Source organism: Lynx canadensis, chromosome B1 (genome assembly GCF_007474595.2).
Source record: "Lynx canadensis isolate LIC74 chromosome B1, mLynCan4.pri.v2, whole genome shotgun sequence".
In the NCBI taxonomy this organism is placed as follows: Eukaryota; Metazoa; Chordata; class Mammalia; order Carnivora; family Felidae; genus Lynx; species Lynx canadensis.
The window spans coordinates 200,246,934-200,272,757 of NC_044306.2; the positions used below are offsets into that span (position 1 = coordinate 200,246,934).

Here is a 25,824-nt window from a genome sequence, read left to right on the forward strand (position 1 = left end):
TGCGCTCGCCCCCCGCCCGCCCCGCCCCCTCCGCCCGCCGCGCCGCCTCCCGTTACCCACCACCTCCTGCCCGCCTCCTTCCGGCGGGGGCGCGGCTTGTCGTCGGTGTCGCCAATGCAGTGTGATCTCCTGGGTTTTCCGTTGCGGTAGTTCTTATGTGTTCTCCCTCATTGTAGTGTGTCTCTGCGTTCTCGGTTCCTCCCTTCGTCTTCTCGTCTTCGCCCACCCCCCCCCGCCCCCTCCCTCCTTCTTTCTCTCTCTTCTGCAGCCTGGGCTGGGCGCTCGCAGCGCGTCCCGCGGCCGGTTCCGCGCTCCCCGCTCCGCGCTCCCCGCTCGGCGCCCCGAGCTCCCCGCCGCCCGCTCCCCGCGGCCGGGCATGTAGCGGCGGCCGGCGCCGCGGCGGAATATGGGCGGGAACCACTCCCACAAGCCCCCCGTGTTCGACGAGAATGAGGAAGGTAAGAGGCGAGGGGCGCATCCCTCGGTGCCCCTTCGCGGCGTGGGGTTTTGGGGGGGTGTGTGCTCGTCCCGGGGGCCGCTGCCTCCCCCTCCTCCCCTCCCCCCTCCCCCGGGGCCCGCGCGGACGGGGTGTGCAGCCGGGCTTGGGGAGCCGAAGGAGGAGCTGGACGCGGGTCCCGGGGGTGCTCGGCTCCAGCTTCCCAAGCCCAGGTCTCGATCAGAGCCTGAGGCAGAACGAGGCGGCCTGGGTGTGTGTGTGTGTGTGTGTGTGTGTGTGTGTGTCCACCACGCGTTTGGTCCCTGCGCCGGCAGGTTCCACGCTGCTTCCCTCCCTCGCCCAGGACAGCCTAGGGAAACTTTTCTTGCTTAAACTCCGTGATTCCAAAGAAGGCGTCTCGCTCGCAGCAGCCTCCCTGGCGGGGTTGTGGGGGAGGGGGGGCGCTGGTAGAGGTTGTCCAGTCTTATCTCAACTCCAGGGCTGGGCTTCCTTGTGGCGCGGGGCCGGAGGGCTCCGGATGGGAGCCGGCAGAACGCCTGTTTCCAGTGCTGTGTGGCCGTGGGCAAGTTGCTTAACCTCTCTGAAACCTTTGTTTCCTCGCCTGTGAGATGAGAGTGATGTTACCACCTACCACCGTAGGATAGGGGATTGTTTGAAGCTCAGCCAGTGGTCATCCGTGTGCAAAGTGCCTTAGAAATATAATCAGCACAGTAGGGTTGGTGAGCTGTTAACTCTGCCTTTAAAACCCTGTGATGGTTCTCTCCAGGCTTCTCCGTGCCCCAGAAAAGAGCTAGGATGTACAGAGCACATACTATGTGCCAGGCACTGCCCTAGGCTTTTCTGTGGGTTCTCACAGTTTTCACAGCAACCGTATGAGGTAGGTACTTGTGTTGTTCCATTTTGCTCTTGTAGAAAGGGATGTGGTCTGGTTCCTAAGGAGCGGAGCTGGCTTGGGGGGTGGATAGTCTGCCCTGGAGACAAGTGGATCTCATCGACACCCAGGCATAGGCTTGTGGGCACAGATTGTGGTTTCTAGAATGGCCAGGGCTATGTGGGTGGTAGTCACATGCTGGTCCAGGTAGCCCCTCTCGAAAGGATACGTGAAGACAGTTAACATGAGTTAAGCGGGTCAGGCCTGTTTGGTCCTTTTCTGAAGGGATTCCTAGTCCAGTGGCACTGAATGATCCATGACCGTCCGTGGTGATAAGGGCAGGGAGTGGGGCTGGTGTAGGCACTTGGGCACCCAAGGACACCTGAGGCCTTCCCGGTTCTGTAGTCTGGGGCACAGGCAGGCCAGGCATGGACAGAGGAGAGGTAGGCAGCGAGGTGGTGGAGGCCCTTGGGTGTCCCGGGAAGAGTCTGGACACCATGCAGCTGAACCTACGCCCCAGCCAAGTTCACACTGACCCTGAACTTCTCCATGGAAGTCAAAGCATTCTTGACACTGAAAGTGATTTTGACACTGTAGGAGTACTCTGCTGTGGGACAGGCCTGTCCCCTTTTCGGAGCACTTTTGTCCTTCGAGATTATATTCGGGGCTGCTCGCATCTGGGAAGATACATACTCATTGACAGGTGGAGAGCATGACTGGCGTCAGAAACCTTCTATCTGCAACAAGTCAAAGCTCTCCCATCTGTTTTGGTGAAGGGATCTATATTCGTCTGCCCAGGCCTGCCATCACAAAATACCACCGATGCTTAAACAACAGAATTTGTTGGTGCCGGTGGCTTCAGTAACAGAAATTTGTTTTCTCGCTGTCCTAGAGGCCGGAAGTCCAAGATCAAGGTGCTGTCAGGGTTGGTTTCTGGTGAGAGCTCTCCCTGGCTTGCAGATAGATGGCTACCTTCTCCCTGTGGCCTCGCATGGCCTTTCCTCCGTGTGCTTGAGGAGCTAGAGAGAGATCTCTGGTGTCTCCTTCTCTTCCTTTAAGAATGGCAGTCCTATCAGATCAGGGCTCCGCCTTTATGACCTCACTTAACCTCAGTTATCTCCTTAAAGGTCCTGTTTCCAAAGGTAGTCACACTTGGAGGTTAGAACTTGAACATGAAGTTTGGAAAGGACAACAAATGAGCCCGTACCAGGAGCCTTTCATGAAAGCCATGAACTTCCTACATAGAAGAAAGCGCAAACTTAACACATCAGCTCCAATTATAGGGGTTCGTGGTTCTGGCCTGGATCAAAGCTTGTACTTTAAGTAAGGCCGTACTTTAGGGTTCTTAGCATGTTTCTGTCTTTTTTTTTTTTTTTTTTTTGCTTCCCTTATGTTGACGTCTGTGTCTGTCCTTTATCCCAGAAAATGTGCTGTATAATATTGATTGGCAAAATAGTTCTATCTGGTGTAACCAACCTTTTGATTTTCCTGCTGTTGTCATTCCTCGTTCCAGAAGCAGATTGGGCCCAAGGTCGACTGCCTGTTTCAGGGCTTGTTGAAATACAAGGTTAGGACTCTCCCCGTTTTGCCAGCTTCCAGCCCAGTGAAACATTAACTTGTTTGATTTTGCCAATGTATGCCTCAATTATTTTCCTGTGCAAATAAAGCACTGGTATTTGCCACCGTTTGAGTCAAATTATCCTGGAGGCATTTACTGACCATCTTTTCTGCACCCACCCCTATGATGGGCACCAGGAGTATGAAGAAAATGAAGGCAAAATCCTAACCCTCTGGGAGCTTCTAGGGCAAATAAATGGCCGGGACGATGCAGGGAGCTCAGAGAGCTATGGTATCTTAGAAGAGAGTCTTTAACCCTGGGGCAAAGGGGAGAGGCAAAGAAGACTTTCTCCTGTTGAGTCTTGTGAAAATGGTAGGTGTTACCAGTAAGGGTGGGTTGGTGGAGCAGGGAAGGGTGTGTTAGAAGGCTGGAACAGGATGTGCTAAGGCAGAAGGTGAAGAGTAAGCATGGCTCAATGGTGAGGTTGTGGGGCGTGGCTAGTACTCCTGCGGTGTGGTCTGTGAGGCTGGGAGGCACAGGAGATACGAACCCCGAGTGCTGGACCAGCTTTAAAGGGCCAAGTGGCCATCGGCTCGGGCTTGATCATTTAGGCATCTGGAGTCACTGAAGAATTTTAAGCAGGGAGCGACATGGTTCAGTGAATGAGCACGCTGTCCCAAACCAGAGCTGGTGGGTGGTTGATGACAGTAACACCTACCCAGGCGAAGCAAGTCTGGTTTGTAAGTAATTTAATGCTACCCTCTGGCTGAAGCTTTGCCATTGCATAATTGTCCCACGGCTCGCTACATTCTGATGGCAAAAGTTTAACTCGCATCTAGGTAATATTAACGACTGTGACTTACTAATGCCTTGCACGGACTACTTTTCGTACCGAATTCAGAATCCTCACCAACTCGGCCCGGGAGGTCTCAGAATCTGCATTTTACTAGAGAGGTAAGTGAGGACCTCAGGAAAATCCCCTGGCCTGTGTGTTGGGGGGGAGCTGGGACTCACACCCAGGTCTATTTACTTCTAGAGTCCGGCACCTGACCGCGTTCCCTGTGCCGCCTGGAGGCCCAGGGGAAACTTCACTCTCCCAGATACATACGGCCACGCGGAATGAGTCCAGCACTCAGATCAGGCTTTGCGACGGGGCTCTTTGTACAGACGTTGATAGGAAGATAGTAGCAGTATATTCTGACGGTACTTGCTTGTTTACAGTAATCATCTCACGTATCATCTTTGCAAAAAGCATTTGTTGGGCAGTTACGTCACAATACAAATTCTGGGAATGGAAACAAAATCCTCCCCCGTTCCAAATTCATATAAAAATTGCATTGAAGTTGTTTTTCCCCCCTCACTATCATTATCCACATCTAGACGTTTTTATATAGGAGTGTATCTGCCGCAGAGACCAGGATTTCTGCTTTTTCTCCTAGCCTTGTGTTTAAAGAAGCTTAAATCGCAACAGTGTCCTCAAATCGATATTTTAATGGGCTGTGATATCCCACCAAATGGAACTATTATAATTTACTTACGTATTTTCTTTTTGTTAGACAGTGAGGCTACTTTCATTTTTCCATCTTTATAACCTAGTTCTTGAACATTTTACACATTTTTTCCTTCTTTTAAATGAATTTCTTAAAATAAAGCATAAGGGGAGAGATTATGGGATCAAAGGGACTGAATACTTTTTGGAACTCCAGAAACGTCAATTATGTTTCTGAAGGGTTTTTATCAACGTGCTATAAATTTATGGCCGGCATTCACATTTGCGGGGTATCGATTTAGCAACCTCATAGCCAGCTCTGGGCATTCTCATTTTAGAATGTCATAAATTAGAAGGTCATTTAAGACTAAGCGTTACTTCGGGGCACCCGGGTGGCTCAGTCGGTTAAATGTCCGACTTCAGCTCAGGTCATGATCTTGTGGTCCGTGGGTTCAAGCCCCGCGTCGGACTCTGTGCTGACGGCTCAGAGCCTGGACCCTGCTTCGGATTCTGTGTCTCCCTCTGTCTCTGCCCCTCCCCCACTCACACTCTCTCAAAAATGAATCAGTGTAACAAAAACAATTAAAAATAATAAGTGTTATTTCTATATTATTGGGTCAGGTAATTTCACATGCAGCTTAGAACGAACACATCTTGGTCTAACTAAATACACAGCAAAAGTTGCTCTTTCTTCTGGAAATATTCAGACACCTAAGGCAATTAAATAATCACCCCCTAGAGTTACAGTCATGCTTTAGCTGGAGACACTCTTTTGAACCTGGGGTGTCTCAGTCACGTGTGATGCATCAAGTATCTGATGTCTGTGCTGTGGGGTTCACTCGTGAATTTGCCCCAACTTTCTTAGTACTTTAGGCCAACTCCTTCACGTTACAGCTTGGTTTCCATACTTGTAACAACGGTGGCTTGGGTATGAGGTGGAAACCAAAAAGATTCCGAGAAAGTTCAGCATTGCATGCAATGAACTTTGCTCTTCTAATTAGAGTCTCTATAGAGGTGGAGGCTAGACAGATGCCATGTAAGGGATGTGGGTTTAGGGGCTCCGTGTTCATACCTGTATCCAGCAGGTGCATATTTAATGCAGGAGTCTAGGATGTAAACCTTAGACTTGAAGGTTTTTAAGATCTGGACCTCACTTGAAAATGTGTTTTGATTTGTCTTCTACATGGGGGATTAAGAAAATAGCCATGAACCCGTATGAGGTGGTTTAGTAGAAATGAACGTTAGGGTCCATCTCTACCTGACAACACTCATAGAAAATAGGTATGAATTTTATAAGCTTGAAACAGGTGTCAGTCATCTCGATAAAGTCAGACGTATGTATGCCAACGATCGTATTTCATTGCTTCTAAGGCATTCGTTTTTACACGTTTTCAGTCTCTGAAATTGGGGGTGCAGTTTGGCTAACGTGGTATTTGTGATGGAGCGCTAAATTTTTTTTTTAACTTTTATTTATTTTTGAGAGAGATAAACAGAGTGCGAGTGGGGGAAGGGCAGAGAGAGGGAGACACAGAATCCGAAGCAGGCTCCAGGTTCTCTTGAGCTGTCAGCCCAGAGCCCAGTGCGGGCCTTGAACCTACGAACTGTGGGATCATGACCTGAGCCAAAGCTGGACGCTTAACCGACTGAGCCAGCCAGGTGCCCCTGTGATGTGGCTTTCTTATGTGCATGGGGTCATAGCTGTTCACACTAGTGTGGTACATAATAGGGCTAACCGAGCTTTTTCAAGTGACTGGAAAGATTCACATCGTAGATGAATTGGCCGCATTTCCTTCTTGGTGGCACATAAAACCATGTGTACGTTGAACGTGGATGGCACCGGAGATCGGGTGGAATGTGGCACGGTAGACGAGCCTCCTTCCGTAGTAAATGACAGAAAACCAACACGAGGTCCTTTGAAGGGAATGGGTCGGCTCTGGTCACTTGTCACCACCTCCATCACTACCATCTGGTCCAAGCCTTGGGCTGGCCTATTACAAGAGCCTCCCTCACTGGTCTCCTTGCTTTCGCTCCTGCCCCCCTGAACATCACCTCAGTGCAGCACCAGAGTGGTCCCGTATACGTGGGCGTGGGGCACATCGGACCCCGCTCAGCCCCCTCTCCTTCTGTCGCAGCAGCAAGGAGAAGCAGGAGGTCTTACAGATGCCCATCAGGCCCGGCCTCTCTGACCCCATCTCCCTCCTTTCTCCAGCCCACTTGCCTCCCTGCCGCCCCTCGGACGCACGGGCGCCCTCCTGTCTCTATTCTGTCTTCACACAAATGTCACCTCCCAGTAAGGCTGTCACGGACCACCCTGCTTACGACGGCACTCCCAACCCACCCTCCTGGCCTTGCCTTGCTTCACGGCAATTTGTCAGCATCTGCCGTACGGTTTAGTTTACTTCCTTCCTTAGGTATAGTCTGTCTTCCTCCGTGCGGTCACAAGCCCCCTGAAGGTAGGGACGTGATGGGATTTATTCACTGCCGTGTGCCCAGGACCTAAAAGGGCATCTGATACACAGCAGGTGCTCAATACATTCTTGAAGGATGGATGAATGAAGGTGTGCATCTCATGGCGGAACCAGGTGCTCAGCGGATGTCGTCAGGGCTCTGGATCCTTGGATTCTCTGCTCTCTTCTGCATGGCTCTGGGCCGGCTCTCTCATCATGGGGGCCCTACCACCTCTGGGCTCGCAGCCTCACGGAAGAGGGAGCATCTCTTTTCACGGCTGTTGCAGAACAAAATCCCAGGGTTCATTCTGACCTGTTGTGGTTAAGTCCCGAGCATTCTGGAACGAATCACTGTGACCGGGGAGAATGAGGCTCCACGTGGCCAGACTGGGTTACATGTCCGACCTCAGGGCGGCTGTTGGTAGCACTTGGGGCATCTGGGTTACGAAAGTATGTGAAGGATTTTCCCAAGCATTGCCGGCTATCAGCAGCAGCAGAAGGGCAGCTGGACGAGGGGCAGGCAGGTGAAATGGCCAGAAGCACCTGTTATTAGCGTGTTCTTTGAAACAGGTGCGGGACCCTCTGGCTCATCTCATTTAGGCGTCTGTCTGATCCCATGAGACCTTCCGACGAGCAGCAAGCACTTCTTTTTCCCCTTTGTGCCTGCAAGGCTGAGGACAGGGCCAGTGAAGGCGCATAACAGCTATTTGTTGAGTGAAAGGTGGAAGGTAGAGGGAGGGGGGATGGCTTTCCCACAACGTGCGCTGGAGTGAAGAGGGTGTTAGGACGGAGACAGGGTTTCTGGTGAGTCTTGAGGGAAGGGTTTAAATGCCTTGAGAGAAAAAGGATCTGTATTTTAGGAGGATCAAACAGCATAAGCTAGCACTGAGCTTAGGCATTTTCCTGAGAGAATTGGGAGGAACAAAATATTCTTAGCAGTGCTCAGTTGTCTAAAATCTGGGCTCGGAACAATCGCAGATGGAAATGGAGAAAATGTTCCAGAAGGAGCAGCGAGGCTAGAGGATCGCGACACCCTGGAGGAGTATTCTCCTACAGAAAGCAACGGGGCTTCCTCTCCCTTGCGGCATATCGGGGAGTTCCTCGGGACCGAGCCCTTGGACCTCTTCCTTAGCCCCTTGTCCTGTCTCCCTGCTGATCTTGTCGTCGCCTGCATGCCTCGTATCAGTCACCCCGTATCATTCCAGGTACAGTCAGGAGTTTCCAGAAAGGAAGAATGTACTACAAAGGATGGCCATCTAGTAAAAAGGCTAACTACGGGAAGCAGTCAGAGAGGACTCTGGGAGTCCAGAAGTAGCAAGTTCAGCAGGACGGCTGCTCCCTGCAGGGCTGAGGGTGAGGGAACAGGGAAGGGACTGGAATCCCAGAAGCCTTGTCTGGACAGGCTGTGTTTCCATCTATGGAGAGGGCCCGGGGGCCAGAGGAACGGGCAGCCTACTGGGGGGCAGAGGAGCTTTGCGGAGGGTGCAGCTCATCCTTGAGGGCCACCGAGGGGAGGGCCGCCAGGCCCCCTGCACGCTGGCCTGCCAGTTGCCAGGTGTGGACAGTGGCTGCAACAAGCAAGGAAGCCCCTCCCCCTGTTCCGGTCTGGCAGTGCCTCTCGTGCGCCCTCTGTTGGCGGTTCCTGGCGCGAAGCACCGCCCCCGCGTCACAAAGCAGTGGCTTTGGAGCCGAGAGACAGTACATTAATAACGGGTATGCATTTCTTTTTTTTAACGGTAACTCAGTAATTTATTTCCTTCATTCATATTTCTCCTCTGGGCTCCAAGTCTGTGTTTCTATGTAATCCCACTTGGATGTCTCGAAAGAATTAATGCCTTAGATTCAAAATAGCCTTAGTCGAACTCACGTGCTTCCGGAGTTTCCCGGCCTACCGTGTAGCGTTATTATCTGGCCGGTTTCAGAGGCCAAAATATCTTGGCTCGTCCTTGACTCTTCCACCCGCCTTATCCCCCCGCACGTCCAGTTAGGCACCTGGCCGTGTCGATTTTACCTCCCGAATATCTCCCAAATCTGCCCCATCTTTCCAGCTGCACCCCTGCCACCTCCCACTCAGACATCGCCCCTCATCGGGCCCCCATGCCGCCCCCTAATCTACCTCTTGCCTTTCAGCACATCTTCTACCAGCTTCCATGACCTAGAGCTGCGACTTCCGGTCCCAGCTATGACGGTCAGCCCTCTTTAGTGGCTTCCACTGCTCTCACGGTCCAGACTCCAGACTGTAATGTGGTCTCCGAGGCCCTGTGGGGGCCCGAACCTGCGTACCTCTCCCGTCGCGTCGTGCGCGTGCGTTCTCCCTCACTGCGGGAGTTAAATCGCTCCGCACCCTTAAAGGTCTCAGCCCCAAATCTGGCACGTGGTTACTTTGTTTTTTTAATGTTTATTTCTTACGTGAAACTCATCGTCAAATTGGTTTCCATACGACACCCCGTGCTTATCCCAACAGGTGCCCTCCTCAACGCCCCTCACCCACTTTGCCCTCTCCTCCACCTCCCATCAGCCCTCAGTTTGTTCTCAGTATTTAAGAGTCTCTTACGGTTTGCCTGCTTCCCTCTCTGCAAGGTTTTTTTTTCCCCCCCTTTCCCCCTCCCCCCTGGTCTTCTGTTAAGTTTCTCAGGACTTTTCTTCTGCTTGTAATCAGTGCTGTTGTTTACACTCCTGGGCCAGAGGGCATCCTTTCAGTCTCTGATAAGCTTCACTGCCAACTCCTGCCCCAGGGCCTTACCACGTGCTGTTCTCTCTGTCTGAAATGCTCCCCCAGCCCACCCCCCCCTTGGCTTGGTTATCTTCCACTCAGTCCTTCTTCAAGGTTCCTTATCTGATTTCCCACACAGGGGGGTCACAACCCCCCTCAAATTACCGCATGCTCCTTTGTGGCATTTGCCACAGTTGTAATTCTACCTTCATTCTTGTGAATACTTCACTAGTGTCTGTCCCCCCCTCCCCCCCCCCCCCCCCCCCCCCCCCCCCCCCCCCCCCCCCGTGGAACCGGAGTCTCCAGGAGCACAGGGCCTGTGGCTCTTGTAGTGTCTGGTCCAGGTCCCACCGTTTTACGAAAGGTCTGTCCTCAGAGCTGCTTGTCCCTGAGCACTTTTTAGAAAACACAAAGAGAAATCACTGTTGCAACTTAGGAAAGGCAACAGGTTCCCTCCTGGTATGTGAAGAACAACGCTGTAAGAGAGGGATGGTTGGCTCCGTTTCATCCCTGGGGATGTTGTGGTTTGGAGAGGTTAACTCGGTGCCTTATGTGGTAACATAAGGGCTTGGTCTCACTTCTTTCTGTGTCACTGGAAAGCTGTTTCCCTGATACCAGGCTTCCCCCAACTCGATCATTTGCATCCCACTCGTGGAATTATTTAATTTTTTTAACGTTGATTTATTTTTGAGAGCGAGAGAGAGACGGAGTGCGAGTGGGGGTGGGCAGAGAGAGAGACGCACAGAATCCAGAACAGGCTCCAGGCCCCAAGCTGCTGGCACTGAGCTACCAGCACAGGTGGAGACTCGGGGCTCCAACCCACGGACTGTGAGATCGTGACCGGAGCCGAAGTCGGACGCTTAACCGACGGAGCCACCCGGGCGCCCCAGCTGGGGAGTTATTTTTTACCATGGCCGTATCGAGCTGTACCGTCAGTGTGGAGCCCGACGCTGTGGGGGCTCGAACCCACGAACCGTGAGATCATGACCCGAGCTGAAACCCAAGAGTCGGATGCCTAACGGCTGAGCCACCGAGGCGCCCCATGCTATCTTGTGTCTTGACTGGTTTTACTTTAACAGAACCTTTTGCGCAGGAACTTTATATTTCTAGCGTACATTGCAAACGGATTAAGACTTCTATAAATAGGAAGCAAGATAGAGCAGTGGATATAAAACAGTGATGCTCAGAGTAGCAAGACACGCGTACCTTTTGTAGATCCTTAGCTTGTGACTTGCTCGCTGGAATTTAAAAAAGTTTTTTAAAATTCTTATTTATTTTTGAAGGGGAGAGAGAGAGACAGAGTGTGAGCGGGGGAGGGGCAGAGAGAACGGGAGACACAGAATCCGAAGCAGGCTCCATCCAGGCCCCGAGCTGTCAGCACGGAGCCCGACGCGGGGCTCGAACTCGTGGACCGAGAGATCCTGACCTGAGCTGAAGTCGGATGCTTAACCCACTGAGCCACCCAGGCGCCCCTCTGTGGATTTTTCTAATGGATTTTCAGCGGACGGATTTTCAGTGGCGCCGGACGGCGGCTCTGTGGAGGCAGGGCCTGCCCGGCTCAGGTGCTGGCAGGTTCGTCAGGCCCCCGAGGACAGATGAGCACCACAGTCTGGCCGTCAGGCTGAAGCTCCAGCCTGATGCTCTCTCTCTCCGTCAGTTCTCCTCCCCTCTAGAGTCATGCCCCAGCTTCCAGCCCAGCGCAGAGATGGGGCGTGGGCCTCTGGGCTTGTGTGTGCGCTTCTGGGATACACCAGGCCCCCTGCGTGGCTCCATCGTGGAGTCTTCCAGCAGGGACGCCCCTGGCCTAGCATGGTGGTTAAGAGCACAGACCCAGGGTCAGCCTCCTTGGAGCCCCGAGCGGCGCTGCTACCTATGGGCTGGGTGACCTTGGGTAAGTTTCTTTTCCTCCCGGTCGGTTTCCTCGTGTATCAGATGGGGATTAAATGAGCCTTGCTCCATAAATTGTTTTGAAGGGTAAATGAGTTACTCCGTGTGAAATGCATACGACGTCGTCTGGCAGATAATAAGTGCCGTATAAAATTTACTAAAGAAGGTTACACTCCGTGACCGAGGAAGGTCACTACCCAGAGGTTAAAAAGCAGGGATCGGGGGGCACACGGGTTGAGACCCCGAGTTTCCTGGGTATTGTCTGTGTGACTGCGGGCCAGGGACTTCACCTCTCTAAGCCTCAGTTTCCTCCTCTCGAGAATGGGGCTGCAACGTGGGGTTGCCATGGGAATGGGGTGAGGTGATGTCAGCACCGGGCAGTGTAAGATAGGACGAGTCTGCGGAGGGAAGTCAGGTGAGAGCTGCTGTTTCCTGAGCCCGAAGGAGGCGGTGACTTCATCCCTGCTGGCTGTCCGTGCCCGCTGTCAGGACCCTCCTTCTCATTTCCATTCTCCTAGGAAACAGCCCATTCCGACAGCCTCTGCCCTCAAAGCTCCCTTGCCCGAGTCCTTATTACATCTGTCAGGAAGGGCCAGGCCTGTTTTCAGAAGCCTGACTCTGGCAAGTTGTGTGGAACAGCGACCGTGGACCAGGCCCCTCTTGCTGGCGGTCAGGGCCACTGACGTGGGTCAAGCCGCCTTTCAAGTGTTCTGTTGGTTAAATCCCTACAGAGGGCTTGGGGGCTGGAGTGGGGTTTTAGGGAGATTAGACCTTGGTCCCCTGCCTGGTAGAAAATGTCCATCCTCTTAGGCGTTTGAGGGGAAAGAAGAAAAGATTTCCGGAGGCCTTAGTGGTGTGGATTGAATGGAGTCCCGCAAAATGAGTAAACTGAAGCCCCCACTACCTCAGAACGTGACCTCATTTGGACGCAGAGATGCGATTAAGTTAAGACGAGGCTTTTTAGGGGCGCCTGGGTGGCTCCGTCGGTTGAGCGTCCGACTCTTGGTTTCGGCTCAGGTTATGATCTCGTGGTTTGTGAGTTCGAGCCCCGTGTCGGGCTCTGCACTGAGAGCGCGGAGCCTGCTTGGGATTCTCTCTCTTTTCCTCTCTGTCTGCCCCTCTCGCACGCTCTCTTTCTCTCTCAAAATAAATAAACTTTAAAAAAAAAAAAAAGAGAGATGAGGCCATTAGTGTGGCCCCTAATACAGCAGCATTGGTGTTCTTATAAAAAGGGGATATTGGGGCACACAGGCAGACACGCACACGAGGTTAGAAAGCCATGTGAACTGAAGGCAGAAGTTGGGATGTTGGGTAATGTACGTACCAGCCCAAGGGGCATGGAAAATTGCAGGCCGTCTCCCGGAAACTAGGAGAGAGGCAGGGATGCGATGCTCCCTCACAGCCCCAGAAGAAATGGCACCTCGATTGTGATCTTGCAGCCTCCGGAACTGGGAGGGAATACACTTCTGTTGTTTCGAGCCCCCTCAGTCTGGGGTGTTTTGTTATGGGGGCCCTGGGAAACAAATACACCTAGTTTTACCATTACGTAGTAACTTCAATGTGTCATTTCAGATAAGACCCCAAACCACGTCTGGGAAGCGTTTCCAGAAAAGCCAGTTCTGAGACCAGTCCTGAGGGAGGGACAGGTAACTATGGGAAGGAAGGAAACCACCGTGACCGCTGTGCTGGGAGAGGCCCTTCCAAGGCAGACAGGCAGCAGGTGCAGAGGCAAAGTGGGCAGAGAGAACTGGGTGTTCGGTACCCCAGAGGTCATGGGGAGCAGTGTGAGGGGGTAGGGGGCCGTGGCCTGAGAGATAGAGCTGGAGACTACGGCCCGTGCCAGGCGTTTAAGAGCCTAGCATGTGTCTTAGCTCCAGCTGCAACAACAAACACCCCACACTTGAACAACAGACATTTGTTTCTTACAGCTCTGGAAGCAGGGAGTCCAAGATCAAGGTGTTGGTGAGAGTTCTCTTCTGGGTTGCAGACAGCTGTCTTCCCCGTGTGTCTTCACTCGGTGGAGAGGGAGGGAGAGCCTGTCTCTTCCTTTTCTAAGGGCCCTGATCCCATCCTTGGGGCCCCATGTTCATGACCTCATCTAATCCTGATTATCTCCCAAAAGCTCCACCTACAAATACCGCCCCATTGAGGGTCAGGATTCCCATATATGAATTTTGGGGGACACAATACGCACAGATCCATAACACTGAGGAATCTGACTTCTATTCTTAGTCGGGAGGGCTGGCTACCTAATTTGTGGGACTCAGTGTGGAAGAAAAGGGTGGGGTCCCTTGTACAAGAACCACAACATCGCCATTAAAGGTACAAAAATCTGAAGCTTTTTCCTTTCTGTCATGGCCTCTCTTTCTCTCAGTTTGTTGTGATGTGTTAAAAAAGATTTTTTTTAATGTTTATTTTTGAGAGAGAGAGAGCGCACGCGAGTCGGGGAGGAGCAGAGAGAGAGGAAGTCAGAGAATCCAAAGCAGGCTTCAGGCTCTGAGCTGTCAGCACAGAGCCTCGCTCGGGGCTCCAACTTGTGAACCACCAGATCATGACCTGAGCCAAAGCTGGACGCTTAACCGACTGAGCCACCCAGGCGCCCCGTGGTGATGTTTTTAATCTGCTATTTAATAACTTTCTAGGCAAACAGTATTTACAATTTTAAATTGTCACGGAAAGAATATTGTGCAAGGCGGGTTTTAAATGCAAATACGCACTTAGCCCATGGGTGGAACTGTGAAAATTGCACAGTTCACGTTTCAAAGCACGTGCGTGCATCTGTGTTTCGTTCTTAGAACAGTGGAAACACTATGCCACATGAGCTCAACAGTTTCCATCTCACTCCTGGCTGTGTGCACGCGTGTTGGCCCTCTCTGCCTTCAGCCTACGAGCGCGGAAGGAGAGAGAGAAGAAGGAACCTTGGTTGTCCCCTCTTTTCCTTTCCTTTTGGGTCTTCATCTCAGTGTCCGTGGTTGGCTCACGCGTGGACGTAACGCGGGGAAGAGGGTATGATCGCGTTCCTTAGTGGCTCATGCTCCTCAGAACTGCTTCCTTTCTGCCTCTGAAGAAGGTAGTTCTGGTTGGAACAGAATGCGTGGTCTCAGGGCCGTGAGTGCCCCTCCCTCACTACTCAGGTGTAGACCACACACACCTACCTGGGTCCTGCTGAACCTGCACACATTGTGGTTCCATCCACGGAATTCTGTGCCCGTGTGGCATTACAGGTGCTTGGTGTGCGTGGGAGCGGGGGCGGAGTGGGGTGGGGGTGGGTCCACACTGGGCGCGTAACCTCTGCTCATGCGCATGAGCGTGAGGGTCATAAATGCTTGCGTGAGTGTCGATGGTGAACTTGAATCACTGCGTGTTGATGTACATGTTAACAGAAGTACAGCTAAAGATGCTTTACAGATCTTCTAGCCCCGTCGCCCCGTGGAAAGTGCCAGTGAGTTCCTGCTTCCAGGTGATGTAGCTGATCAAAGTTAACAAAATCGTGGCACAGCTGAATTTTCTGCGGTTCACTTAAGTGGTCTGAGATATTGATGAACTCCATTTAAAATGTAATTATTTTTAAGCACACTTTTTAAACAAAATCGAAAAGTCGCTGCATGCCATGTTTAATAAGTTCCAACACAGTTTCTTAACCCTCCTCTCTAGAGTATAATTACTCCATCAATCTTCCCGGAGAATCAAAGGGAGCTTAACAGGAACACACCTCTCATGCGTTAAACCAGAATTGTGCTTGCTTTGGATTTGCATTTGAAAGTGATTTGCATTGGCGTTTATTTCTTCCCGAAAATAACAAATGTTTCTGTTCTTCCCTAGGTATCATGGTCTTAAACTGAGATCGTAAATCTTTCGGAGCTGCTATTTGCCAGTCCCTTTAATTTCTGTGGGGTGGTGGGTGGGGAGGGAAAGAAAACTATGATTTAGGATTATTTTTCTTTCTGAGCTAGCAAATAAGATACAAGAGTACAACCCCCTCATCCTTCTCTGCACCACCCCCCCTCCCCCGCCCCCAGGCTCAGGCTCTGTCTTGCAGACTTAAATTTTCAATTGCCAACCCAACCCAAGGGTCTTATGGGGTTGTCTAGGAGGACCCGTACCCTGAGTGCTTCTCAGTTGAGCTCTTGCTTCCTTGCCTGATCTCCAAATCCTCCTCTTCCCGACTTCTCTACTTCAGCAAATGGCACTTCCATTCTAACAGTTGCTCAGGCCAAACCTTTGGAGTCGTCCTTGACTTACACCTGCTCATCCTTGACTTTTCTCTTGTTGGCACAGTACACCTGCCCGCTGACCCATAGTCCTGTTCTGTGCCCACCATTTCAACACCAAGCCACTGAGAAATCTAGAGCAGGAACCCACCAAGACTCAGGTCTCTCGTTTGTCTGAGGCTCCCACTCCCAGTTCTGTTTTTCTCAGTCTTTTGAAATTTATTGAGACGTACTTTGGTGAACTTGCCATGTGTTCTTGAATACGTGTCCTGAAGTGCTTGCTGCCGTGCTCTGGAAGTGTCGCTTAGGGACGTTCACATCTCTTGTATCTTTAATGAGTTGTTGCTTTATAATAAAAAAAAATGATTGCTGAAAGAGGAGTGTCAACATCTCTAGATATGATGGTGAATTTTTCTATTCTCCATAGTTTTGTCAGTACATATGACTTTTGAAGTATGTTAATAGTTAGATGCACATTGAGGATTATTTTGGTTTGATGAACAGATGCATTCTGTCTTAAAGTACTGCTTGCTTTGACTTCTATGTGGTTGCGATTAATATAATCAGACCAACTTTCTAGTGCTCAGTGTGTGTGTCATAAATCTTTTTCCATCCTTTCATTTTTAATTTTCTGTATCTTTGAATGTAAGCATCAATTTAAACAGCTTCTAGTTGGGGGCGCCTGGGTGGCGCAGTCGGTTAAGCGTCCGACTTCAGCCAGGTCACGATCTCGCGGTCCGTGAGTTCGAGCCCCGCGTCGGGCTCTGGGCTGATGGCTCAGAGCCTGGAGCCTGTTTCCGATTCTGTGTCTCCCTCTCTCTCTGCCCCTCCCCCGTTCATGCTCTGTCTCTCTCTGTCCCAAAAATAAATAAACGTTGAAAAAAAAAATTAAAAAAAAAATAAACAGCTTCTAGTTGAATCTTCCTTTTGTTTTCTCTGAAAAACTATGCCTTTTACTTGGAGTATTTAGTTTGCTTACGTTTAATGCAATTTTTGGTGAGGTTGGGTATAATTCTGTCACCTTGTTATTTATTTGTTCCCCCTGTTTTTTGCTCTTTTTTCCCCTTTTATATTGTTCATCTAGTATTTTAATATTGTACTCTATTTTGACTCTTGGCTTTTTAGCTGACCCTTTTTATATTGCTTTAAGTAGTTGCTGTAAGGATTACACTATGTATTCTTAACTTATCGTGGCCTGATTTGAATTAACATTATATAACTTCATATATAATGTTAGAATCTTAAAACAGTTTGATTCCATCTTCCAATTTTTGTCCTGTTTTTATCATATGTTTTTATTTCTGCATATAATATAAAAACCATGGTACCTGGTTATTATTTCTCTTTATGTATCAGTTGTCTTTAAGAAAATAAAAAAATGTTTTGTGCTTGCCTACATGTGTACTGTTTCCAGTGTTCTTGGTTAGAACCAATCATGTAGATTCAGAGTTTTACCTTATATCGTTTCCTTTCTGCTTGAAAAATTACATTTACCCCTCTGGTAATTCAGGTCTGCTAATAACAAATCATTTTCACTTTTATTTAACTAAAATACCTCTATTTCACCTTCATTTTTGAAAGGTATTTTCATTAGATACGTAATTCTGAGTTGACATTTTTGTAGCACTTTAAGGCATCATTCTATTATTTTCTTGATTCTTGTTTCTGATGAAGAGTCAGACATCATTCAAATCCCCATTATTCTGTATGTGATTTGTCTTTTTATCTCTGGTTGCTTTGAGTATTTTTCTTTATTTTTGATTTTATAGTTTGCCAGTGATGTGCCAAGATATACTTTTCCTTGTATTGATTCTGCTTAGGGTTCACAGAGCCTCTTGCATTGTGGATTGATGTTTTAAATCAAATTTGGAAAACTTTTGCCCAATATTTTTTCTGTTTTTCTCTTTCTATTTTCTAGCACTCATATAACATGCATATCATGCCACTTGATAGCATTCCACAGATTGTTCGGGAATCTGTTCATTTTTTTCCTATGTGTGTATTAAATATGTTTTCTCACTTTGTTTTGCTTTGGATAGTTTTTTATTGGTCTGTCTTCAAGTTCACAGACTCTTCCTTCTGCATTATCCAGTCTACTCTTTCAGTTAAATGAATTTTGAAAATTAAGATACTGTATTTTTCAGTTCTAGGATCTTCATTTGCTTTCCCAGATTTCCCATCTCTCTCCTGAAATTCCTCATGTGTGTGTTCACCACATTCATTTTTTTTCCCTTATAAATTCTTTAACAGTTCTGCCAATTTCAACATTTTATTTGTGTGTGTCCACGTCTGTGGGCATTGTTTTTTAGACCATGGGATACATTCTCTTGTTTCCTTATGTACCTAGTAATTTGCTTTATGTGCTAGGCATTGTAGATGGTACGTTGTAGAAGATGATACATGTAAGACACTAAACTTATCTCAGGCACAGTAAATAGGAGCTAGCATTATTATTTTAGAATGTTTTGTGAATACTACACCATTTTATTCAATGAACTTTTTATTTCAGATGCTGTGTTTTTCATTTCTAGAATCTTCAGTGGGTTACTTTCTTCCCGTGAAGAATATGAGTTTTGTTACATCAGTACAATAAATTGCTGACCATTCATTTTGATCTTTAGAGTTTTGATTTTAGGCTGTGTTAGGATGGATGTCTTTCGATTTCATTTTTCATTCTGGAGTATAGCCTTTGCTTCTGGGACTCGGTACGTACTCTTCCTGGACCTCTCTGGAACTCCAAAATTTGTGTCCTCACCTCTGGGAAGCTTCTGGAATTTTTGTTCCACTCTTTCAGTTTTCCATCTGTTGTTTCACTGGGCTCCTTGGAGTCTCACTCATGCCCATGTTGAGAGTCATCCAAGGACTCCAGGCAGGATGTGTAGGTACATTGTGGGGCATTGCAATTAATTGTGTTGTCTTATTCCTTGAATATAAATTCCAGGTGTGATGATTGAAGTAGAGAGGTTGAATGTCTTTGGAACTTTAAACTCGTAAGACGTTGGCATTCCAGAGCATTTGCCCTAAGTTTTGTTGCTGGTAGCACAGCACAAGCATAGAATTCTACCAGAATTTCTCTCCAAAAAGTGTCAGCATTGTTAAATTTGTTTTCTCATTTTAGTAGATTTGATATGGGACTTGAGAGTTTCATGAAAGTCCATGGTATTGATGCCTGAGAAGAATGAACCCCTTTTTCATGTCTTTATTTACTATTTATAAGTTCTCTGTGAAAATTGCCTTTTTATATGTTTGTCCATTTTTTTCCTGTGGTATTTTTGAGTGAAAGATACATCCAAATAGGCTCTTAATTCACGTAAGTTACTATTTTTTGTCCAATTTTATTTTCTCCTCCTTTTAGGATTAGATTATCATGGGATACATTGAAAGCTAACCCAATTCTGTTCTGGTGCATTATTTTAATTCTTTTTACAGTTAATACATGCTCATTATGGAAACATTAAAAACTTTAGGAAACTTGAAAAAATGGTCAACAGTCTTTATTTCGATGGATTTCCTGGTGTTTTCTTCCTGAGCACAGGGTCCCCTGTCCTCCACCCTCAGACTGAAATAGCCACTTTTCTTCCACTTTTCACTTAACAATGTCTCATAAACATTTTTCTCATCTTTTGACAAATATTTACTACTGCATCGCTGCCTGGCACGGTGCACGATTCCATGCAGCTACAAGTTTGCTTAATGTTACCAGTTTTTATGGTGTAACATACCAACCCATCATTCAAATGCATACAGCAATAAGCGTTCGGAATTCTCGCTCGTATTTCTGAAGCCAAGGCTGGAGACGCGGGAGCGATACGGGCCAAGCCCTCATGGCAATGGCACAAGGGTAAGAGGTCAAGCTCAACGGTACAAGTGCTTCATACTTCTGCTTGTGTAGGACACCTGTTACTGTCTGCTAGCTGAAGCAAGTCACATGACCAAGCGAACCCAAAGTCAAGGGGTGAGGGTACATTGCATCCACATCCACGTGTATGTCTAATGCGACTGTGGGGGAGTGAGAAATTGAGACAGATAATCCAACTTACAACAGTAAGAGATAAATGTTACATTTCAACCAGTGTATATCATCCTGTCATGTGGATATACTGTAATTTTCTTACGTTGTCTCTTATTTTTGGGTCTTTAGGGGTTTTTTTGGGACTGGGTTTTTTTTTTTTTTCTTATTGACTAGTAAATGAGATTTACTTGCATATTCACGAGGCTGATCCGTACTGACATAACCTGCATTCGGCATCTACCCCTAATGCTGTGGGACAATGTGCTAGAAAAATGTTGAATTTTAAGCTGGTGAACTGTGTACACAGTCATTGCAGGTTGCAAGATGGTAATGATGCTCGCCTCTGCGTGTGTAAACTTTTGCCATGGTTACAGTGGCCACAGTTAGGGGAGGAGATATTGATATCATGGGCTTCGTGGAACTTTTTGATAATTACGTCTGGGTCCGAAGGGAAATCTTTATTTTTTCATCATTCACACTTTTTCCTGGGCAGTGATTTTTCTTTCTCGGAATCGTTACGGGAGGGCGAGGTCCCTGGGGGAAGCAGGTCAAGGGGAAGAGAGAAAGGGGGGCTTACTTGCTCAGACCTCACCGTCTCCACCGTCTGATGGTGGAGGGCGCTCATATTTCTGGGCTGCGGGTCTGGACCTCATTCCACCTCCATACAGTTGGCATCTAGAAAACTGCGTGGTGCTCTACATAGTAGTCCCCATATAATATTCATTGAAAGAATCAGTGAGCCTCCTCATGTTTGTTACATACACATTTTTATTTTTTTTAGAGAGAGCGCGAGCATGAGCGGGGGGAGAGGGCCAGAAGGGGAGAGAGAATCTTAAGGGAATCTTAAGCAGGCTCCGCTCAGCACAGAGCACAACACAGGGCTTGATCCCGTGCTCCCCGGGATCATGGCCTGAGCCGAAATCCAGAGTTGGACGCCTAACCCACCGGGCCACCCCGGCGCCCCTAGTATTTGCTTGCTATATTTAGTGTGGTCCCCCCATGTCAGTTTACCGATGGCATGAGAACGTCACGGCTGTGAGACAGGACACCGAGTATAGGCAGAATCCCAGTGAGAGTAAGAGAATGTGTCACTGCCCTGTTTTCCTGTCCTCTTGTTAGTCCTGCCTTACTTCCCAATCTCACCCCAGCCACCAAGAGTCCTTGTGTGCCAGCTTCCCCAGCCGGCTGTGAGGGCAGACACCCCTAATTAATTATGGCACCACTCTCACCGAACCCACATCAGCTTCGGAATCTTCCCCAAGACATCTCCAGGTAGCTTCTCTCCAGGGACCAGAGAGGGCACTCCCTGGTCGCGAGCCTCTCCCTGGTTGATCCATTGTTCAGCCTGCACTGTGGGTGTACCTCTCAAGCTGTCTTCAAAAGACCTCCTCTCCTCTCCCTTTTGCCCGTGGTTAAATGTTCAAAATTCCTCTTCCCGACCTATTTCTTCACCTAAGACATTGAGAAGCTTTGTACAATAACCAAAGTTTCGTGCAGTGCTTAGCAGGGAGGCTGCTTAGAAAACAGGAAATTGGGTTCTTTTCTAACGTCAGGGTGTCTTAGGGCCCTGGAGGACCCACACCATTGTAATAGTTTCAAGCCTACTTAAAAAAAGTTTTTTTCATGTGTATTTACTTTTGAGAGAGAAGGAGAGAGAGGCGTGAGCAGGGGAGGGGCAGAGGGGGGGGGGGACACAGAATTGGAAGCAGGCTCCAGGCTCCTAACTGTCAGCACAGAGCCCAACGCGGGGCTTGAACCCATCAACCACGAGCTGAAGTCGGACGCTTCACCGACTGAGCCACCTAGGCGCCCCTCAAGCCTACTTGAGAGCAGACTCTGTCGGGAGCTCCTTTTACTAAAGAAACCAAAAATATTCAAAGACGCTTGTTAGATACAGTGAGGAAGACCTTATTCCAGGGGAGCACTGTGAGAGGTGGAGGTACCATTGCAGTGGGGTCTTGCAGTGGGGTCTTGCAGTGGGAGAGAGATTGGACTCAACTCTGAATGTATCGCGGGCAAGCGGGAAGTGACAGCCAAGGAGCAGGGTGGGGGTCAGGGGACAGAAAATTACTAAGCGGAACCGTGCAGGCTGAGCGGGGGGAGTCTCACTAAACCAGGCTAACAGGACTCTTGCTGAAGGCAGGCCAAGGGGGTCAGACGTGCCCTGGAGGATGCTGGCAAGTGAGGAACCCCGTCAGGTACTGAGGGTGATCAGACGTGTGGAGGGTGGGGGATTCTAGCTAAAACTGGACGCTGCAGACGTGAACGTGACAGCTCAAAAGTCAAGCCTCGGTGAAAAGTTCAGAGGCGCCTGGGAGTTTGGCGAAGGAGAGAACCTTTGTCCAGTAGGATGCCTGTTAAGTAAGGAGAACTCAACAAATGGTAACTAGAACTGTAAATACATCTCTCATGTTATTTAAGGGGAAGTCCAGAAGGATGTGGCCCACGATACAGTGACGTCACTGAGATCCTGGCTCCTTCCGTCCTCCCCCCCCCCGCACTCCCAGCTCTTGGCTCCTTTTCACAGTCTCGTCTCTCAAGGTCTCAGGACAGTGGCTGAAGTGTATCCCCACATGACCTATCCCCAAGTGGCAGTGTCTAAAGCAGAAGAGAGTGAAGGAGGAAAGGGGACTTTTTCTCCTCTGGCCTCTTATTAGGGAGGACAACCCATCCCAGAAGCTACCCGCACATTTCCCTTTGTAGCTCATTGGTCATAAGTAGGCCACGTGTCCATACTCTGGACCAGTCACTGGCCCAAATGCCATATTGGTCCTGGATTAACAAAGATTCACTCCCCGGGGCTGGCTCACGAAACTGGAACTTTCTTCCAGGAGGGAGATTGAATGGCCTTAGAAAAGGCAAACTATTAGGTCTGGCACGGTCTAAAAAAATATACTGTACCTGCCATGATGTGAAAAGTGGAGGCTAACAATTTAACTGAGTCAAATGTAAGGCCACATTACTGTGAAGTTTTCCTTTAGCTATGTAGTGGGAAGTTCTGGGGGTCCAAATTCTGGGGTGGGGGATCCCCTCGGTCTGTGTCTTTCCAAGCTCCAGATTCCATTTGCCCCCCCCCCCCCCCCCGGTGGCTTTTGTTTGCTCCGGATGAAATATCAGCCGGGACACTTCCTGTTGTCAGAGTGAGGGCCAACACGGGGGGTGTCGGGAGGCACTTTCCACCTCCCAGTCCCAAGTCAGGGACACCAGCATTCCCTGCCTGGCCTCAGTCTCCCCTCCAGGTCCCCCTGCCACCCAGTTCTCCCAGGAGGTCAGGCCCTCTCTGCCTTTGAGATGAGGGCCAGCACAAGGAAGGAAGCTGTAGTGGAGACAGTATGACCATAGTTTAGTGTGCCTTGTTTTATTTCACAGCAGCTTCTGAGATTAGAATGGCTGTCTCTGGGGGGGCTCCGTTGGTGAGGCATCCGACTCTTGATTTCAGCTCAGGTCATAATCTCGCGGTTTGTGAGACTGAGCCCCTTGTCTGGCTCTGCTCTGAAAGCACACGACCTGCTTGGGATTCTCTCTCCCTCTCTCTCTGCCCCTCGCCTGCTTGCACGCTCTCTCTCTCTCTCTCTCCCTCTCTCTCCGAATAAATAAGCTTAAAATGAAAAACTCTCTCTGTTAACAATGAAATGTTTTTCCTTCATGAAGTTAAAATAATGAAGAGACTGCAGTTAGAAGGAAAAAACATTCTCATCACCCAGAGACAACTGCTATGCCTTAGTAATTTTTTGCCAAACTTCTTTTTTAACTGGTCTTTTAAATAATGTTTTTTACACTGTGGCCGTACTATATTACTTTTTATGCTGCCATTTTCTTTCAAAACTATGCTTTAAGCTCTTTATACAAACTTTTAATGGCTTCACAATATTTTATCGTGTGGCTGGGCACAAAAATATGTTTCACCACATCTCTATTGTTGGACATTTGGGCTCTTTCCAGTTTTTTATTTTTAGAAATAATAATGTATACACTGGGTACCTAAATCTTTGCATTTTTTTTTTACAGTTTTCTTAGACTAGATTACTTAAAGGAAAATTAGCAAGGTGGAATTCATGAACATTGATAAGAGTCTTAATTTTTATTCCCAAACTATTTTTCAGAAAATTTAAGTCGGTGGTTTGTTTATCACATCTTAGCCAGCAAAGAAAATTATAGTATTTTACATTTTTGCTAATTAAAAGGGCAAAAATTCAATCTCCGTGTTTTAAATGGAATTCTCTTTCTCAGTGAACTAGAATATTTTTACACACGGTTGTTGGCTGTGCACCTAAAATTGGAATTTTGATCTTCACCCCTAAACAGCCCCTGTCTGCAGTTCAGGGCTACCCCCACTCTTCTAGATGCTTCGGCCAAAATGTTGCTGTGATCCTTGGCATTTCTGTTTTCTGTCCCAGACCTGAGCCCTCACCAGTCTGCAGCAAATCCTGCTGTCCCGTCCCCTCCGCTGCCACCTGGCCCAGGTGGCCCATCTCTTCTCTCAATCGCTACAGTCCCTGATTGTTTGCCTGCGGTCAGGCCTCAGCACGGCAGCCACAGTCATCCCGTTAAACTGCAACTCCAGCGCACAGAGCCCTCTGTGGCTCCCCATTGCAGTCAGTGACAAGGTCAGAGGTTCAAATCCTGCAAGACCCTTCATGAATCAGACGACCTGCCACCCCTCAGACATCATTGTCTGCTACTCTCCCATCATTGTCTTTTTGGCCCTTGAGTATACCAAGGCCATGCCTACCTCAGGGTCTTTGCTTTTACTGTCTCCTTCTGCAACATTTGCTTTCTTGTATTTAAACAATCCAGCACAGCCTCAGGACCTTTGTACCTGCTGCTCTGTCTGCCTAACATGCTTTTTCCCCAGATACCTGCATGAGTTGGTTTCCTTGCTTCCTTTAGGCCTTTTCTGAAACGTCTTTTTCTCAGTGAGACTTTCCTGGCCTTCTTTTTTAAACTTCCCATTCCTCCTGACACTGGCCTTACCCTTATCACTAACTGGTATATGATTTACTTACTTATGTTAATTGTTGTTGGCATTCCCACCAAAACTAATTTACAGTAAGGCAGGGATTTTTTTCTTTCCGATACGCCCCTGGATCCCAAGGATCTACTGGCCGGGAATTTAGCAGCGCTAAGTATTTGAGTGAATGCATGTGAATTTCCTCTCCAGTGCATTGTCTACTCAGATCTTTTGCATTTGTTTGTTGGGGTCCCCATTAAAATTTTTTTCTATCATAAAATTAATACATGTTCATGATAAAAAAAAATTGGGAATAGTCCAAAATTCACCGGGGAAAAAAATTACTGCTGTGATCCTAACTTTGAGAGAAAACCAGTGTTAATTTTTTTTTTGGTATTTTTATTGAATTTATTTTTTTAACTTACATCCAAGTTAGTTAGCATATAGTGCGATTTTTACTTTATTTCCTGGGAAGATTTTTTTTCTCTGCATAACTATTTACAATTTTTTTAATGTTTATTTATTTTTGAGAGAGAGAGAGAGAGAAATAGAGCATGAGCAAGGGAGGGGTAGAGAGGGAGGGAGACACAGAATCCGAAGCAGGCTCCAGGCTCCGAGCTGTCAGCCCAGAGTCAGATGTGGGGCTCAAACTCACATGAGACCATGACCTGACTTGAAGTTGGACGCCCGACCGAACTGAGCCACCCAGGCGCCCCTCATTTTGTCACTTTGAAGGCATCCCTTGGGGAGTTCGAGAGACGACTAAAATTCAGCTTCAAGTAATAGTTCTCTTTCAAAACATATTTAGAAATCTGTATTCTGGGGTGCCTGGGTGGCTCAGTCGGTTAAGCATCTGACTCCTGATTTCCTCTCAGGCCATGATCTCATGGTTTATGAGATCGAGCCCTGCGTGGGGCTCTGCAGAGACAGCGCGGAGCCTGCTTGGGATCCTCTCTCTCTGCTCCTCCCCCGCTCGCTCGTGCATTCTCTCTCAAAACCAGACTTTAAAAGTTCTGTATTCTGTTTGCTTCAAGTGCTTTTTTGAAAAAAAAAATGTTTGTTTTTAGAGAGAGATGGTGCGAGCTGGGGGAGGGACAGAGAGAGAGGAGAGACAGAGAATCCCAAGCAGACTCCATGCTGTCAGCGTGGAGCCGGACGTGGGGCTCAGTCCCACAGACCATGAGACGATAACACGACTGAGCCCAAGTGCAGAGCCGGGCGCTTAAGT

General features: G+C 48.5%; 1 protein-coding gene across 4 annotated transcripts in view; it reads left to right on the top strand.

Annotated features, from left to right (window-relative positions):
• The first annotated feature begins 388 nt into the window (after positions 1-388).
• Positions 389-25,824, top strand: part of STK32B (serine/threonine kinase 32B) — a 395,708-nt gene continuing 370,272 nt past the window's right edge. For 3 of the 4 annotated variants that reach the window (XM_030314218.1, XM_030314220.1, XM_030314219.1), the window contains exon 1: positions 389-458. In XM_030314218.1, coding sequence (XP_030170078.1) covers positions 407-458 — 52 coding nt within the window. In that variant the 5' untranslated portion in view covers positions 389-406. Of the gene's footprint in view, positions 459-3,740; positions 3,841-25,824 lie in introns of those variants that run through there. The other variant, XM_032593013.1, reaches the window with a different exon arrangement.